The 16784-nt window shown below is 39.8% G+C and overlaps 4 protein-coding genes and 1 long non-coding RNA gene across 10 annotated transcripts; 3 read left to right on the top strand and 2 right to left on the bottom strand.

The window, feature by feature from the left end:
* Positions 1–1099: 1099 nt before the first annotated feature.
* On the bottom strand, positions 1100–9298 carry LOC129593632 (uncharacterized). The gene is made up of 3 exons (XR_008691107.1): positions 8913–9298; positions 8308–8387; positions 1100–1806 (listed from the first exon to the last, which is right to left on the bottom strand). It is a non-coding gene; the product is annotated as an uncharacterized LOC129593632 (long non-coding RNA).
* Positions 1187–3513, top strand: LOC129593630 (glutathione S-transferase 1-like). 2 transcript variants are annotated; one of them, XM_055490048.1, is made up of 8 exons: positions 1187–1342; positions 1623–1774; positions 2219–2242; positions 2417–2485; positions 2554–2666; positions 2738–2845; positions 3035–3065; positions 3220–3513. In XM_055490048.1, the coding sequence occupies exons 2-8, from the start codon at positions 1639–1641 to the stop codon at positions 3345–3347; spliced, it is 609 nt and encodes a 202-aa protein (XP_055346023.1). In that variant the 5' UTR covers positions 1187–1342; positions 1623–1638; the 3' UTR covers positions 3348–3513. The 2 variants fall into 2 exon arrangements, with proteins under 2 accessions (XP_055346023.1, XP_055346025.1); XM_055490050.1 differs by having other exon boundaries at positions 1208–1360.
* LOC129593626 (glutathione S-transferase 1-like) lies at positions 3884–7144 on the top strand. 3 transcript variants are annotated; one of them, XM_055490042.1, is made up of 9 exons: positions 3884–4032; positions 4100–4201; positions 5323–5474; positions 5635–5664; positions 5759–5821; positions 6055–6170; positions 6348–6455; positions 6533–6563; positions 6854–7144. In XM_055490042.1, exons 2-9 carry the CDS (start codon positions 4101–4103, stop codon positions 6988–6990), a joined length of 738 nt encoding a protein of 245 aa, XP_055346017.1. In that variant the 5' UTR covers positions 3884–4032; position 4100; the 3' UTR covers positions 6991–7144. The 3 variants fall into 3 exon arrangements, with proteins under 3 accessions (XP_055346017.1, XP_055346016.1, XP_055346018.1); XM_055490041.1 differs by having other exon boundaries at positions 3894–4038; XM_055490043.1 differs by lacking the exons at positions 3884–4032; positions 4100–4201 and adding an exon at positions 4704–4883.
* Positions 7788–10498, top strand: LOC129593629 (glutathione S-transferase 1-like). Of its 2 annotated transcripts, XM_055490046.1 has the most exons (8): positions 7788–8174; positions 8259–8288; positions 8543–8605; positions 8945–9060; positions 9281–9394; positions 9768–9798; positions 10118–10274; positions 10364–10498. In XM_055490046.1, the coding sequence occupies exons 1-7, from the start codon at positions 7958–7960 to the stop codon at positions 10252–10254; spliced, it is 708 nt and encodes a 235-aa protein (XP_055346021.1). In that variant the 5' UTR covers positions 7788–7957; the 3' UTR covers positions 10255–10274; positions 10364–10498. The 2 variants fall into 2 exon arrangements, with proteins under 2 accessions (XP_055346021.1, XP_055346022.1); XM_055490047.1 differs by lacking the exon at positions 10364–10498 and having other exon boundaries at positions 9781–9798; positions 10118–10268.
* Positions 10352–15359, bottom strand: LOC129593616 (tetratricopeptide repeat protein 30A-like). Of its 2 annotated transcripts, none has more exons than XM_055490026.1 (12): positions 15243–15359; positions 14099–14185; positions 13961–14026; positions 13602–13868; positions 13239–13374; positions 12758–12991; positions 12287–12555; positions 11979–12175; positions 11563–11779; positions 11316–11500; positions 10785–10996; positions 10352–10661 (listed from the first exon to the last, which is right to left on the bottom strand). In XM_055490026.1, the coding sequence occupies exons 1-12, from the start codon at positions 15354–15356 to the stop codon at positions 10549–10551; spliced, it is 2097 nt and encodes a 698-aa protein (XP_055346001.1). In that variant the 5' UTR covers positions 15357–15359; the 3' UTR covers positions 10352–10548. The 2 variants fall into 2 exon arrangements, with proteins under 2 accessions (XP_055346001.1, XP_055346000.1); XM_055490025.1 differs by lacking the exon at positions 15243–15359 and adding an exon at positions 14441–14571.
* Positions 15360–16784: the final 1425 nt, after the last annotated feature.

Here is a 16784-nt window from a genome sequence, read left to right as displayed (position 1 = left end):
AAAAGGCCATCCGAGAATACAGTTCGCTTGTATAACAGCATGAATGCTCCGCTGTCGCCGCACGTCCAACTGCAGCTGTCCATGCTGTACGGTGGCGAACAGAATCCGGTCACCGTAGTTTCCAATTGTCCAGCTTCAGTTGCTGGGGTCCTATCAGTGCGGCCCTATGGTGTGTTCCTACATTGCTGAACTGATCTCTGGAGCATCGCCCGCAAACACTTGTATTCATAAAGCCTCAGCTCAAAGGGAATGGTTGGCAGAAGTGTTACAGGCTGAGAAAATCACACGGTGTCTTAAAGGGCTTGGAAGGAAGCCATTGAATGAGCTAACTACCGCGAAAGATGACTTTCTGGTCACAGTAGAAGACGCATAACTGATTCGCTCTATGCTGGCTGATTTGCCTAATCGTCCTATTACGTCGAGTTAAGCTTGTCGATGTACTTAACTCGACGCCAGAAGAAGTTATTGTACTATTATCCGAATAAAACTGCATTACTATCTGAGAATACTGAATCTGTTACATATATCATATTAATTTAAAAAGGGTGCCTATAATAAACGGGGTGTGAAAAGGGGTGCCTATAATAAACGGGCGTTTTAGGGGGTGCCTATAACGGTTTCCTATATCATTTCCACTGTTATATTAAACAATGGAAACAAGACGGTCATTCTTTGACATTTAGCAAGACCGAGCAATTACAGAAATGTTGAATGGCTACACCTGATATTTGCAGTTCCTTTATAAACAGTAGTAATTTTCGTAATGGGGTGACGACGTTGGTGCATTTTTATACATCCGTTTTCGAAAAAAACAATAATTTTTTAAAGTTAAGTGCACTTAGAAGCGCCAATGGTGCCCAAAATCATACCAAAATCAAAATTAACTGCAAATCATTTCTATAGCCGCCATAATATACGTGCAGTAACAGCTTTCCATCGTCAGCTAACGAACTTTATTTGTTAAGCCTGTTAGTGATATTTACGGTACTACACCATTGCCCCGCGGATAACGTACGAATACGAACAATGGAGTATCGAAAGGTTGAATTAAATTATTACAGTACCAACAGAAAAACAAGCTAATGCATAATGTGGGGTTTCTGATCGTTTAAAGTTGAAAACCAACAGTTTCAATGGTTAATCAGCTTTATTAAGATGGTATTATCCACAAATTACTTGTGAATACCAAGGTCGTTAGGGTTTACAGGTTTCATATATAAACCAAGAGTTATCGATGTAAGCGATGATGTTTGCTCGAGCATTTTGCTATCCACTTTGCGATTCGTGCCAGTATTGGAAGTTCCCGGTTCTCTACAGCCTCTACATTAGCCAGGCTACTCAGGTATTTCTGCTGGGAAAGGTTTGTTTATTAATTATAATTTATAAATACTGCTTTTTTCAAATTCGTTTTATTAATCTGGTGGTCAGATTTTCAGTCGGTTATGATTATCATCATAATTTAAAATTATTATAATTTTGGGCATGCAAGAAAAAAATAACTACAAGTAATGCAAAATCTGTATCAAACTGTCAAGTTAGCTAAAAAAAGGTGACCTTGTAGTTTTTTAAAATCTGTTCGGATTATATCTGTGGAATTAAAAATAATTCGTTAACCCTTTCAGCTCAGATACCGGCACAATGCCTAATTATAAACTGATGTACTGGGAGGGTGCTCGAGGCCGTGGAGAATACGTACGTCTGCTGCTAACAGCCATCGGTCAAAAATGGGAGGAAGTGCCCGTGGCTTTCCAAGACTGGCCCTCCTTGAAATCCAGTAAGCGGAAAAAATATCTTCCAACTCAACACCTAATTACAAAAATTAGTTAATTTAAGCACAATAATTAGTTAATTTAAGTGCAAGGGGTAGTGCATATTTCAAACACAAATTAAGTTAGAAAGCGGTAGTCGAAGCGGATTCCTTCCTGCACAACAATATGGTTACTTAAACTGCGCAGGAAAAAAAATTGTTTGGTTCTAAAGAAGCTGCGTAGGCCTAGAGAGGTACTTAACTTTATTTCTCAAAACTAGCATTAACTGTGAATTACGCCTGCCACGTGTATTTTGCATTTCTATAATGTCTCTTATACATCAAGAACACAGTTGTTAAGTGCCGTCTTGGTATGTACAAATATTTCAGTTTTAACGTAGTGGTGGTACGCGTACTCATATAATACAAATAATTATACTGTACATCCCAGTTTTTTCTTTGTTTTTTTAGACACACCGTTTGGACAGCTGCCAAGTATGCATGGATTTCTTAATATCGTCTTTCGCATTTATCGCTCATTCCATGAATAAGTATTTTAACATGCATCTAACCCACAATTTAAAGTAACTGATACGGCTTTTGCAAATAAATTACACTTGTTATAGGCTTTTAGCGGTTGATATGTAATGCAGAACCTATTTTTTTTAGTTTTGGAAGTGGACGGACAAAAACTGGCGCAAACCAGTGCTATTGTCAACTTTTTAGCACGGCGATACGGTCAGCAAACACAACTTTACACATTGCGTTGCATATGCAACGTACACACTTTCCTGCTTAAATGTCAGGTCTCGCTGGAGAAAACGAATGGGAACAAGCACTGGTCGAATCCGTAGTAGCGGCAACATCCGATATTTTTACGGCGATGGGAAAAGTTGTTATGTCGCCAGAAGGACAAAAGGTGGCCATGGTGCCCAAATACCTTCATGCGATACATCTGTCTTAATTTCCTGCACATTTGATTTGATAAAGGCGACTGAAGGTCAAAAATATCAACAAGAAATTTTCAATCCAGCCCTAAAGTATTGGGAGAAATTTATTTCCGAACACGGGACAAACGGGTATACCGTGGGAAACAAGGTACGAGTACAGTTTTCCCGGCGCGACAATGTTCAGTGATCTTCACACGGGTAAAATAAGTCACCTTTTCTGAATAAAAACTTATTTACCAACGGCATTTGCATAAGCTTTTACATTACCTATCCACCTTGACGTTACCTTTGCTATTTTCTAAAATGCCACTATGACCTTTACGTTTTGTGCTGACAGATTACCGCAGCGGATATTGCAATCTACAACGGTACGGTTACAGGACGGGAATGTAATCTCCGTTAACAATTAATTACGGCAAAAGCAAAGCTATTGAACAGCTACTTCTGTCTGTCGAGGAAGAAAGTTACGATTTGCAATAATTGGTAATTTTGTTCTTAAATCTAACTTCGGACTTTTGCCAGTGCTGGACTCCACACTTCTCCTCAATCTAACTACGAAGGATTTCATTGATGGCTTCCCCAAAGTGAAGGAGGTTGTGAACAAAGTCCGCAGTCACGACAAACTCTCAGGATACGCTAAAAAGCATTAAGCCAGTAACGTGACATTATTCACGTGCTGTTGTTAGTTAAAAATGATTACTGCGGTATCGAGAATCAAATGTTGTACTGTACGCATAGAATTTCCGCCTGATGCTATCATATTTTAAGGGTTAGATCTGTCAGTCACCTATCGATGCGATTAAATTACGATTTTAATCAACCAGGACGCTTACTGCACGTCGAAAGCGTAAAGAGTTTTACAAAATTTAGAGACGGTCGGGGGTCTACGTACACATATCCACACATCGGTATAAATTATAATTTTATAGTTCTGATCCCTGGACAACTGGTTATCAGTAAAAGGGAAATCTGCTACTCAAGTCCTGCAATTTCTCCTTATAACTTGAAAATTTAGACTCAAAACTGTGGGATTCTTCCTTTTTATTGCGCCAAATTTTTTAGTTTTTAATTATGAGATGCACTTTCACACATCAGCTGCGACGATCAACAAAATAAATTTCTTGACATATAGCAGTAATCCACACATAACAGTAATTCTATTTCACTCACCTAATTATTAATCAGTTTAGCGTACACAGAAACGTAAAGCAAGCATCGGTTTTGATTACTGATTGAAATCGACGTCTGATTTGATCGGTCCAAGTCTGTCCGGGTTGGGATACATTTTTCCGGTTGCAGTTTGACATAAAAAGCAGGTTCACCTGATTTTAAAAGGTGCATGTAGGTGCAGCAAGTCCTTTGCAAATAAACTGAAACAGCAGCTAAAAACGTGACCTTGCAGGATGGGACCCCTACGGAATTTTGGTTTAATTGCCCTGCAGTCTTTGCTTTTTTGTGGAATAAGTTTTGGTGAGGCTTCATCTCCAGAATCTACTAATGCCACGTAAGTCCTGTTTAATAACGTAGCTTCTCGAATTCGTTTTGTGCTAACTTCGCAAGATACAAGTGCTGTTTCGCACTAACCAACAGACTGTGATATATGTAAATACACTGTAGTTAGACAATTATTTGGTCCTTCAAGTATAGATGATAATTATTATATTTTCTTTGTACAAGTAGTACCGTACTTATCGGTATTTTTTGCTGCTTCGCATGTAGCAGCCATAGTTTTTTTAATTGATAATGTTTACTCTGCTGCAACGTGCAACCGGCTGGGAACACCGTACAAAACGCCGTACAGCATTCGGCGAGCAAACAGCTCAGCTGGTACATAAACAACCACGATTGTGCAGAATCGCCGAGTAATGACGGCTTCGCTAGGACCATGCAGCAACCGTATTGTGCTGTACCGGTTCCGCCGGCTGTGAAAGCAGATTCCCAATATTGTTCCAGGCACGTTAAACTCAAAAACTGTGTGCAAGCTGAACATGTGTTAGTTCCAAAGCATAAGAACGGTCGCAAGAATAAACCGTTGTGCAGCAGTTTGTGGCGGTTGGAATACTAAATGTGGTTCAGTAGTCTTGCACGTTTTCATTGATAGAACTGGAAGTATAGTTAATAGATAGTACAGATAAATCCCAGAAGAACCAAATTCAGAACCTCCGAAATCTTGAGACATTTTACGGGTAAGGAAGATTTAAGATTTATTTAAAATCTAACCTCGTGCTTTCTAAAATGTCTGACAGCAGTGACAAACTTTAGATTATCAAAAATGACAATACTAGCGACTGACAGTTGCGCATTACGATTTGAATATTTCAGTAAAACGAAAACCCAGCAGCTAACGGCTTTGGTAGTGCACTGATTATTTACATCCGCTTTGTTTTAGCTCTGGTTTTACTGTAAATAGTGGTTGATGTTCAGACGTTAATGCCCGAAACCATACTGTGTATTGTTCTACTGATGCCGTAAAGTCTCTACCTATAGGACATAGAATCCATCTTCTTGCCTGCATAAGTAGGTAAAAAATACGTAATTGTAAGTACAGTTTAACAATCCACTTTAAACCAAATTTATTTCAACATCTGGTAAATGGTAATGTACTTACGTATTACGTTTCTACAGATCGGATTCACCTACCGAAATGCATACTTATAAACTAGTATATTTCGATGGACGCGGTCGCGGGGAATTTGTTCGACTACTTTTTGCCACCGCTGGACAGAAATTCGAAGATTACCGCGTAGCAACCCCAGACTGGCCGGCTTTCAAACCGAGTAATTTTTAACAAATCTATCTGTATTTCCGTTTTAAGAACTGAGAATTTTGGCGCTTGGTGAAACTGCAGCAATTTAAGTGTATTGTCCTGAAATGCTGAAGTCGACGTCCAGATTTACAAGGAGTAAAGTGTTGGGTTATCAACGCATATCGTTACAGAGACTCCATGGGGAACTGTGCCTTACTTAGGTAATGCTATTTTTTTTATGGAATGCTCAGCATTACATTTTTCACGTATTTTTTATCGATCTTTATACGCAATAATAATATCTTTTGTTACCAGAGGTGGACGGCAAGCCACTCGGAGAGACGAAAGTTATTATCCGCCTTTTAGGGCAGCGTTTCGGTAAGGAGCTTTGAATCGGTACTTGTGCACGTGCTTTTCTGCCGGTAAAATGTAAGTTTATTGACGGTTTCGTTTCGTAATCGTGGGTGCTTAGGCAATGCATGCGAATACTTGCTGTATTCGAGCACTTGTTTTTCTTCCGGTTTCTTACCGGTTGCATTTTTAAAAAAAACATCGCTGCATGCGAATATTTCATTTCGACCTTATGCTAAAAACCACATTCTCTGTCAAAGGTCTGCTTCCAAGTGGAGACTGGGATCAAGCCTTGGCAAGCTCTATTGTGGAAAAGGCTATGGACATCTACGACGGCATGGTCAAGATTCTTTTTAAGACTCCAGATGGCGAAAAGGTTATTCACCGTTTGGTGCTAGTATTATTACAACTCGAATTGTGCATAATTAAAGCATTTTGAAAATCAGTAACTTAATATTCACGTACAATTAGCGCATTGTAATAGTTGTACTCGTATGTGAGGAGCGCGCGAGCATCCCTGTTAAGCGTTGTGAAATTTTTTGCGTACAATTAGGCTAATGCAACCAAAGAGTACATGGAAGTCAGTGTCCCTACAATCCTCAAAGACGTAGAAAAATTCGTCACCCAACATGGCACTCACGGCCATTGTTACGGAAGCAAGGTAGTCACAACAAAAAAACTTCGCACTGCATCATACGGTATGTCGAACTTAAATCCTACGTTGTTTTTCTATTTTAGCTGACAACTGCGGATCTGTCCATGTTTTGTGGTAAGTCTTCCTTATTGTCCGCCTCTCAGAAAAGCATTTTAGGCTTTTAATGAAATATGTACATAATGTAACACAAATAGACTGAATCAAAGCATATATTTGCCACAAAAACTGTTTTTCCAAGAATTTCTGAGTTACATCTTTTGTAGTATTTGCAGCAGGTAACTTGTTTTTAATTTACCAAAAGTGTAGAGAGGCTGCCGGTTTCCCAAATTTTGCTGTCGTCAGAAATATGAAGAAGTAGGTGCACCACACTTATTAGAATCGCAGGTAAATCGATGTTTTTTTAGCAATTGACCTTTTAAAAGAATGGAAGTTCGTCAAAGATCCAGCTGCATTCTTGACGCCGTATCCTAAACTCAAGGCTGTTTTGGATAAGACTGCCCACAATGAAAAGGTGGCCCACTACCTCCAGACACGCAAATAGCAAAGTAACAACGGCGAACTGGACCTGCACAAAACTTAGTTACTAATTAAACTTGATTTACTGTCATTAATTATTAATAAGTACTATTAGAACGTATACAACATGGTTGATTTCCGTAAGGAAATATTTCAGAATGAATGCAACTCACAATAAACGCATGCGATCTACTTTTGCATCCGGGCCGAAAAGGTATCTAATTACATTTTCGTACTCAAAATCAGCTTCTTTTCTTTGCACTTTCCATCGCCATGCTTTGATCTTTAAAATAACTCATGATCAGATATCGTTATTCTATATCATAAATGATGATCCATGTTATGTCTAAAGCGCGGCGGTAAACAGCGCGCATAAACATAAAAAGTTGCGGCCGTCAGACAATGCTTTGGGGCTGTAATGGTTTATTAAATACACGGGATACTTTATTGATGGTGAGCAAGCCGACTTGTAAGACGCATCAACCGTATGGAACATACGTATATTTATATAGTATACGCAGACGTACAATGTACAGTACATTAAAGGCATTAAATTTCGAAGTACATAATACTCGTAAATAAAGACCATCACGGCGGACGCCTACAAACCGGTACCGATAGGTCCATACCGGTACAAGGTGATTGAGGTATCGTAATTAACCAGCAACCACGTAGAATTTTAAATCTCGACCGCAACAATGCGTTTCGATTACTGTGAATTTTAACTAGTACTCATACTAATGTAAAACACACAAAAAGCGCCTGAAACCACGAAGCCCTAAAGTGTACAACCTTAACTTTCGCTCTTCGGGTAACGAAAAACTAAACTGCATGCACTGAATGTTGCTGTATCTTATGCCGCGCTCTCCTCCCCGTAACTTATAAAAACCATTAACACTTCGACGAAAGTCATTTAAAAACTGAATTCATAAAAGTGTTGTTTTTACAATTTCTCATTTGGCTTTCGTTACATTTGTCCGGTCTTAAGGAAAATGTCTAGTTTAATAAATATTCTCTATTTTTACACTTTATTGCTATGTAAATCCGTAATTTCAGCTGGCACTCCTGCGCATACAAATAATTACAAGCTGGTTTATTTTGATTCTCGTGGTCGCGGTGAATTTATGCGGATTACATTTGCCGCTGCTGGACAAAAATTTACTGACTTTCGAATAACTGAGTCGCAATGGCCGGGAACTTTCAAAGCGAGTATGTTCACAATAACTCCTGCATTCCAAACGCCTTTAATTTGTTTGTTTATTACACTATTTACTGTAATGCGGATCCTTTTAGAAACTCCTTGGGGAACACTGCCATATCTTGGTAAGAAGTAAGAACATACCTATTGCGCTAAACTGACTCCACTTACGACTTTGAATTTTGATTGGTGTCCACGGATTTCTTATTTTCCAGTTTACTTTGCTGCGAGAGAGGAAACAGCAGATCTTGTTATGCCCGAAAAACTTATTAATATTACAGGATTGTAGTGCACTAATGCCATGGCACCATAATACTAGCGAGTGTTATTAAGCCATGCTACTCGTAGTGCTGCTAATTTAAAAATTTGACTTCTCCAGAGGTCGATGGAAAAGTTTTAGGAGAGGCCAAACCAATTATCAGGTTTTTGGGACAACGTTTCGGTACGTAAATATATTATTATGTGCGCCGTACGCAAATATATAGATGCACTTGCAAGTGTAAATACGGAACTCTGTTATTTTAAACGCGTTTTTTCCAACAAAGTTTGTTCTAGCAGTAAATTCTGTTATTCATTCATAGATTTTAAGCATTAAATTTAGAAAAATTTGCGTGTATATCAACGTACTGTAATCCATTTGAAATTGCAAATACCATTTAGTCACATTGCAGCATTTAAAAAAAGACATTAAGTGCAGTATTAAAACAAATATTGTATCTGTACTTATGTACAATACATCCCACTCTTACTGGCAACATGACGCGAACAATTATCCATATAGGGTTTTTGCCTGGTGGAGACTGGGAACAAGCTTTGGCCGGCTCAATTGTGGAAAAGGCCTTGGAGATTTATGATGGAACAGTAACGATTTTATTCCATACCCCCGAAAGCGATAAGGTGTGTCGTCCGATTCTTAATTCAAGCTATTTAATTATGTCGGTATGATGTTGATTGAACCCCCGTAAACATTGTAAAAGAGTTATCAACAAATGACACTTGCAGGCTGAGTTGCAGCCATATGCAACTGCACCTACACTAGGCAGCGATTACGAACTCTTAATAACATTCATCTCAAGTTGTAAAAAATTGTTGAACACTGTTTTCTTTAATTTTGTAGAAAAATGCTACCAATATATTCATGACCGATACATTACCGACAATTTTCCGAAACATGGAGAAATTTATTACCCAGTATGGATCAAACGGACATGTTGTTAACGTTGGAAATAAGGTACTGTATCCTGACTTACATGTATGTACTCGTAGTACAGGCTGTGTACTTGTACTTACATGTTTTTGCCACTGTATTAAACTGCGGTCGTGTTCGCCCTGCTACAAGCTCTTCCACACAGCTAACATAATAACCAGGTAGAGCCGCGAGAAAAATCTTTAAATAATTTATGTTAAACCCATTATAAGGTTTATTTATGGCGAAATCTTTGGACTGAACGCATTTGATGTGATTGTGCGCATAATCGTTTACTGATTACAAATTCTACAATTAGCAATTAGAATATTCATTCTTATTATGATTTTAGCAATTACAAATTCTACCCTGAAAAATACAAGTATTAATTTTTTGATTAAGCTCTTTCTGTTTACAGCTGACAATTGCAGACCTGTCATTATTTTGCGGTAAGTTGGTCAATTACGATAACTCAAATTTTAAAGACTGTATTACGGATAGCAGTCTTACAATACAGCAAACGAAACCATATCACAGAAGTTCATTCTTGTAATAAGTAAAATTGTTCCGATATGGTAGAACGTTTGCAGTTTGCACAACCTACTGCATATCTGTAGTTTCAAGTAATTATGTGGACCCGTAAGTATTATTAGGATGAGAATTCAAGTGTCTATACCAACAGTTATCGTTAATTTCACTTTCACATCCGGATAAACGAATAATTAGTTGCGCACATATACCTAACCATAACTCAATAAAACACTGCAGCTATCGATTTACTGAAAGAGTGGAAATTCGTCAAAGTCCCCGTGACTTTTCTCAACCCTTATCCGAAAACTAAAGCGGTGTACAACGAAGTTGCAAAAAATCCGAGAGTTGCGCAATATATAAAGACTCGCAGATAAACTGGTGGTGACCTATCAAGGTTCGTTATAAATCAGTCATGCTGGAGCAACCTGCACAAGATCTTTATTTGTTTTAGTCATTAGTTTAATACTGTGCTCTTTTATTCAGAATTCCTAATGACGCTCAAAACCATCTGGAAGCCTTAAATAATTTGTGGCAATTGCATCAGACTCATTATTACTGTGTGCGCAATATTAAATGACTAGCAATAAAAAATTCCCTGATTAACAGCTCGCCGGGTTCTATTTAAGTAATGTTTCCACAATCAGCATCGGTAACCGTTTCTACAGTGATTATTTCACAGCATAGTTTAGGAACAGCTTCCTTAAGATTCTGGCTTCTGCTCCAACTGTGGTCGGTTTTGCTAAGCCTAACACATTGTCGAGCGGCATCATTTTTCCAACGTCTAGAAAAAGAAAACGGGATGGAATTCATGATTGCATGAGATGTTTTATCACACTCATTTCTACAAGGTCACTAGTTTTTCAAATATTCTGAGCAATAAAACCGCAAACTATATGTAAATTACCTTCGCACTGCCTGAGGAATTCGATGCACTCCTGGATGACACCCGGCTCAATGTTGAATTCATGTTGGGAGATTTTATGAAGTGCCGCTAGAATGACGGGTTTCGCATACGACCAGCTTTCTTTATCTAGTTTTTGTGCTACCGATGGCTCAAAGCTGCGCAATATGCGGCTGATACCAAACTGATAATTTCCTTTGCTGCAGTATAGTGTTCTAAAAGAAAAACTGGAATCAGAATCTGTCTCAGCGAACCATTTAGCCACTTAAAATGTTCTAATAATTTCAATTTTCACGTTTTTGCCGTGTAAAAAAAAAACAATACAAGGGCTAAAAACAGGTAATAATGTCCAAGTTGTATGTTCGGGCTTTTATAAGCAGTGACAGTATTTATTCATCGTCAGTTTATCACTTAAGTGCTACAGCAGTCGTAACTACTAACTACTAATGATAGATGTCATTAACCAACGATACGAGTATGGTTATTATATCCCATAATTTGCAAATAAATCGTTATACATAATTTGCAACTCACCCAACAACCAGATTAATTAAGCACAACGAGGAACTGCTTTCCACGGCGGAAGCACCATCCGGCACTGGACTGCGTTTATTCCGCTCTTCGGCTTCTTCCACGCGCCGTAGTATATCTTCCGCTTCCTCGTTGCGGGAGATCATGATGTATGAGACACAAAGGTTGGCCAAAAGAATAGGACTAACCTATGAAAAGAAAGCGCACCATAACCAAATGCCACTTTAGCACTACACGTAGAAGTATCCACCTTAAGCAGATCCGTTAACTGGTTCCTGGTGATGGTTTCATAAAATTTCGCCGCTTCCTGGTAGTTCTCCATCATAAAAAGAGCGTGAGCCATATTAGTGCGCCATGTCGCTTGGTCGGATAGAAATTCATGGCAGCGCTTCAGTTGCTTTTCGACCTGTACGAAATTTTTCCGCTCCCAGTACATCAATGCCTGCGACATGACCGCTGCTTGCAACCTACAAAACCGAAACGATGCTACATAGGCCGTAGAAACCACGGAGCAAACGAACACCTTAAAAATTACAAATACAATCCCCACAACACCCCGGCAAGCGAGACCCCTTTAATAAAACTGAACTTGTGGCATAAGTCGCACAGCCATAATTAACCTTTTACAATACGCGCATTTTTTACCAACCGCCAATGTGAACGTACTTCAAAATCACTTGGTCGAATTCACTCTCGACTGCTTTTACTTTATCCAGTGCATTTTCCTTCCGGCGCAGCTTCTCTTGGTTAGATAGTTTCCGTAACTGATCTTGGTAGCGTGAAATTAATTGTTCGAAACGCAGGTAAGCTTCTTCTGGTGACGTTTGCAGAATAATACACGCTTCGAAAAAACTGTACGCATCCTATAAAAATTACAAACGGTGTCCACAGAGTCACAGACTCCACATACAGTAGTAAGCTTGACACTAAGCTATAATATATGATCCACATTTCCACGGGGGATGGATACGTACCTCTGACAGCTGAGTATAGCAAATCTCTATATTTTCCGCCATGAAATCGGCTGCAACCTCGTAGTGCTGCTCCTTGAGATACAGTGTTATCAAATTTAGCAGCGCTTCCTTCGGAAAAATTGGCTGGGACACAACGTGAGAAAGCATCTGAATGCTTTCCTCTGGGTCAGCCTCGCTATCCAAAATGGCCTTATTATGTAAGGTCACCAGATCCACGTCTTCGTCGTAACGGTTCGGGATGTTCTTCAGTTCATCCTTGGCCAACAGAACTGTAAAATAAAAACACAGAACAAAACTATTTATATCAGAAATTGCAAATCTGGGTTTTGCAAAACTCGAAAGTTGCATAATAACATTTCTCAAGTCGAATAACAAGATACAAGTAAGTTCACACACTGTGGCAGCGAAGCATAACCAGAATTCTCTGTTAGATTAGACACAGTTGAATACAACTGCACGAGATATTCTTACGATTTCCCGAACGATGCTCTATCGCTGCCCGTAAGTTGTAGGCTTCAATCAGAAAGGAGCTTTGCAAAGCTGGAGAATTTCGGATGAATTTCATTGCTTCCCCATCAACTCGTGGTTGCGGTGCCAGTTCTGGGTTATTGGACAAGGCTTTCCCGATGACATCGTTGCAGTATTTCACTGCTTGCCGTATATCATTCATTTCATAGTAGCACACAGCCAGTGCATATGCGGTTTCTGTCGCGATACAACCAAAAATTAGCAAATTTAATATCACATACTTCACTCTGCGCGATTAATAATCCAATTTTAACAACTTGGAAAAACAGTTAGTTAAACGTTAGCTAACGGTCAAATTTGAGACACATCCATTCACCTAGCGGTAGTTAAACGTTTAACAAACGTTTTCCTACAAACGGGTAGGAAAACGGGTAATCATCGGGTAATCATCAAGAAAACTATTAATTTTCAGAACAACACGTACTTGCGCGAAATCCACCCAGAGCGAGGGCATGCGAAAACTTAGCAGCAGCATCACTGTATTCTTTGTCTTGAAAGAAAGCACAACCCTGATTATGATGCACAGTTGGCGTGCTGTTGGATATTTTCTCCAAGAGATTCTGAAAACATTCGTGCATCATCATTTGCATAAAACATTTAGATCTCTTTATGTTTCCATGTTCCAATCTGCTTTAAGACGGCAAGTATAATCTGACTTCCGCCCAACGCAGTTGTTTGTTCTTAAATACGCACTGCTATCGTGTCATGGTACTTTCTCTAATATGACGATAATTGCAAAAGAAACTTATTTTTACCCGGCAAATAACGGGCACAGATTTATACGCACTTTACACTCTCGGGTTTCATCTTCTTGAAACCGAATAGCAGCTCGAAGTGTCAGTAATACAACAGGCTCAATCCGTGATGAAATTGAATTCAAGATCTTCATAGCTTCACTGGGAAATCCAGCTTTACCCAGACACTGAACGTAACAAATCCAGTAGGAAGTATTTTCCGGCATGATGGTCGTTAAACGCTCGTAAGCATCGGCAGCATTGACAAAATCTTGCAGCGCCACGTAGCACCAACCGAGAACGGAATGGATCGCTTGTGACTAAAAATTACGATGAAACAGGAGAATTTTAATCAGTAACACGATTCCAAACAAAACCAAAGCCAAAAGAGCAGGTGATGTTTCGACAATACCATTGGCGCCAGTTCAGCCTTCGGACGCAAGAACTCAACCACTTCCGCATATTTTCCCGCAGCAATCTGAATAACCAACCACATTAATCGACGTTGTTCGCATTACCGTTGCATCAAAGAACAATAAAATACGCTCACCGAGTCATAGATGAAAGAAGTGTAATCTCCTTCCCGAACCCGAGTATGAAGCATGATTGCTTCTGATCCAATCGTCTCCTTTTCTCGCTAAAATTGGCCTTCGATTACTTACATTACAATGATATTTTGGTAAATTTTACGAATTCATAATATCCACAAATGCATCACCATACACAGTAGCACAGGGTTATCCCAATGGAATGCAAAATGCAAATGTTTGATCGATACTTGAAGTATTCGTTTTCCAAGCGAACCGTAAAGAGGATAGCAGGTACGTACGGTATAAAATTAATCAATAAGGTGCCACACAGTTGCGCTGTCATTGCGTACCGACAAACACACCTTTGTACTCCCTTTTAGAAGGTCGGCGCCGCTGTACTTATGCAAAAATTTCAGGCATAACGTTAAATTTTAGCAATTGGCGGCAATCATTTGGGCCACCTCCGGCCAGAGTCGTCTTGCTGCAGTGCGAGTAGGTTACTTACAGAAAACACATGTGCTTTTTTTAAACTGATCACCCAGCATCCTGTACAATGTAGGACTAAATGGTCGCATAGCCCCATACCCAGCATTCTGTACGCAAGCGGTGCAGTGAACTTGTACGAAACGGATATTTTGAACTCAGTCGTACAGTGCACTGCGCTGCATTCGTACTGAATGTGGAGATGTTGGGTATGCGACCATTTTGTCCTAAGCTGTAACTTTTCATTCCTTTAACGAGCCGACTTGATGCGTATAAAAGTCAGTGTTATGCGACTGCACTCGTTATGCTCGCAATCAGTACAAGCAGGAAAGTAACAGTCAATACTTATGGCCATTCTGGATAGTAAAACACTAAAACCTACTGTAGTAATTGTGGGAAAGTTCGTACCCTAAATACTAATTTAATATGAACCAATGTTCAATTCCATTTAAAGTAAGCAGCTACCAATCCTTTAACATTTTATTATTATACAATTCAGGTCAACCATAAAACGGTACCAAATTGAAACAAACCAAAGGAATAGTCAAATACTGCAACAGAAACTGAAAGGCCTTTCACAACAAGTATTTATACAAATACAAAACGAAAATATGAAAGGCTGTCTGTCCTATACATATACAAACACAAGGCACAGCATCGAGATTTACGTCAATATCGTACCGGTTTATAAAGGTCAAACTCATCTCTAGTCCCAAGCTTCCGTGCACACTTCACCGACAGTTGAGTGGGTCGGCTGCTGGTACTCCTGATCCTTATAATTCTGATCTGATTCATTACTTCCATTCTGCTCCCACTGATCTTCCTCGTTGAATGATTCCTGTTTAAACGGCTCATACGAAACGAGGGGAAATCGCGGTTCCGCGTCGTCCTCTTCGTCGCTGTCCGGATACAAAATACGTCGACGAACATCGCGAATGTTAGCACGAATCTCATCATCCTGCCGCATTCTTTCACTGTGTTCCACACAGTTCTGAATCAGGCGTTTGGCGTGATTACGAGCCGGGCGCCGACCTGAGACAAAGATCTTCACCACATCACTGCCCTTGGCATCCCGGCTCATTACGTCGATTTTGGCCCGTGATTCCAGCTGCATTTGGGCTACGCGTGTGCCCTGCCGGCCAATGACGTTGCCTGCAGCAAATTCCGGAACCAAAATTTCTTCTTCGCAAAAATCACCCTAGAAAAAAGCATTTATACAGTTACTCTAAAGAACGGTTAAAATTAATTCATTTACTTACATGAATTAAGAATAAATTTCCAATCAATATGTGATATTTATCAGAAATACACCATATTCAGGAAATCTATCAAAAACTCCCGTATCAAAAACCCTGTGAGAAAAAGAACCTGTGAGTGAATCCATTTGAAAACTTCCAAACGCGCATCCGACACGTCTGTACGCTGTCCACAAAAGCACATTCGCGTCAAGCCGCGAGGCGCGGACGCTTTATCCCGATCGCGAAACCTTTCAAAGTCCCGCCCCCAAAAAATCCGTACTGAGTGGTTCAGCTCTAGTTTTCGCAGACAGTCGGGATCTTTATCGCGGTAAATTTGCAAGATATCCCGAGGTATCCGCAAATACGAGACAATCGATTCATTGCATTCAGGCGTATCTGAAAACATCGAACAAACGAACAGTCTCTCCATCCGGGCCAGGTAAGTTTGCCCCGTTCCGCTCTCAGGTGGTTCCTCGGGAGCTCTGCAATTCCAGCAGATTATTCCAGACACTCCGACCAGATCATTGCCAAAGTCATTCGCTTCTTTTTCTTTCTCATTAGTCCAGCAGTTCATGAACGGTACACAGAGAACTTTACGCCCGTAGAAAAATACGCGAGCAACCAGTCTGGTGAAGAGTTGAGAGGAGAATGGCCACAGAACAATCCACTGACTTCCGCGGCTGAAACGAAAGTGACCAACGCTGTCAGAGTATTTTGCTATCATGTCATTTGTACGGAAGATCCGCTCAGTAACTTGCATCCGTTTCGAAAAATCTGCATTGTTTAGTACCATATTTAACAAATCCTCAAAAACCGCTTTCCCAATTTATCAGAGTAATGTCGGCTGTCATTTTGTGGTTCGAAAACTGAACAGTTAAAACTCAAAGCTCAAAACGGAAAATGAAAAACCATAAGTGCTTTTTCTTTGCCAGTCTGTGCAGTGTGCATGTGCGACTTCTCCGTAACACCGCACCGGGAGGAGGAC

This window comes from Paramacrobiotus metropolitanus, unplaced genomic scaffold, assembly GCF_019649055.1.
Source record: "Paramacrobiotus metropolitanus isolate TYO unplaced genomic scaffold, Prichtersi_v1.0 Parri_scaffold0000062, whole genome shotgun sequence".
Taxonomy (NCBI): Eukaryota; Metazoa; Tardigrada; class Eutardigrada; order Parachela; family Macrobiotidae; genus Paramacrobiotus; species Paramacrobiotus metropolitanus.
This window is presented reverse-complemented; position numbering and strand designations above follow the sequence as displayed.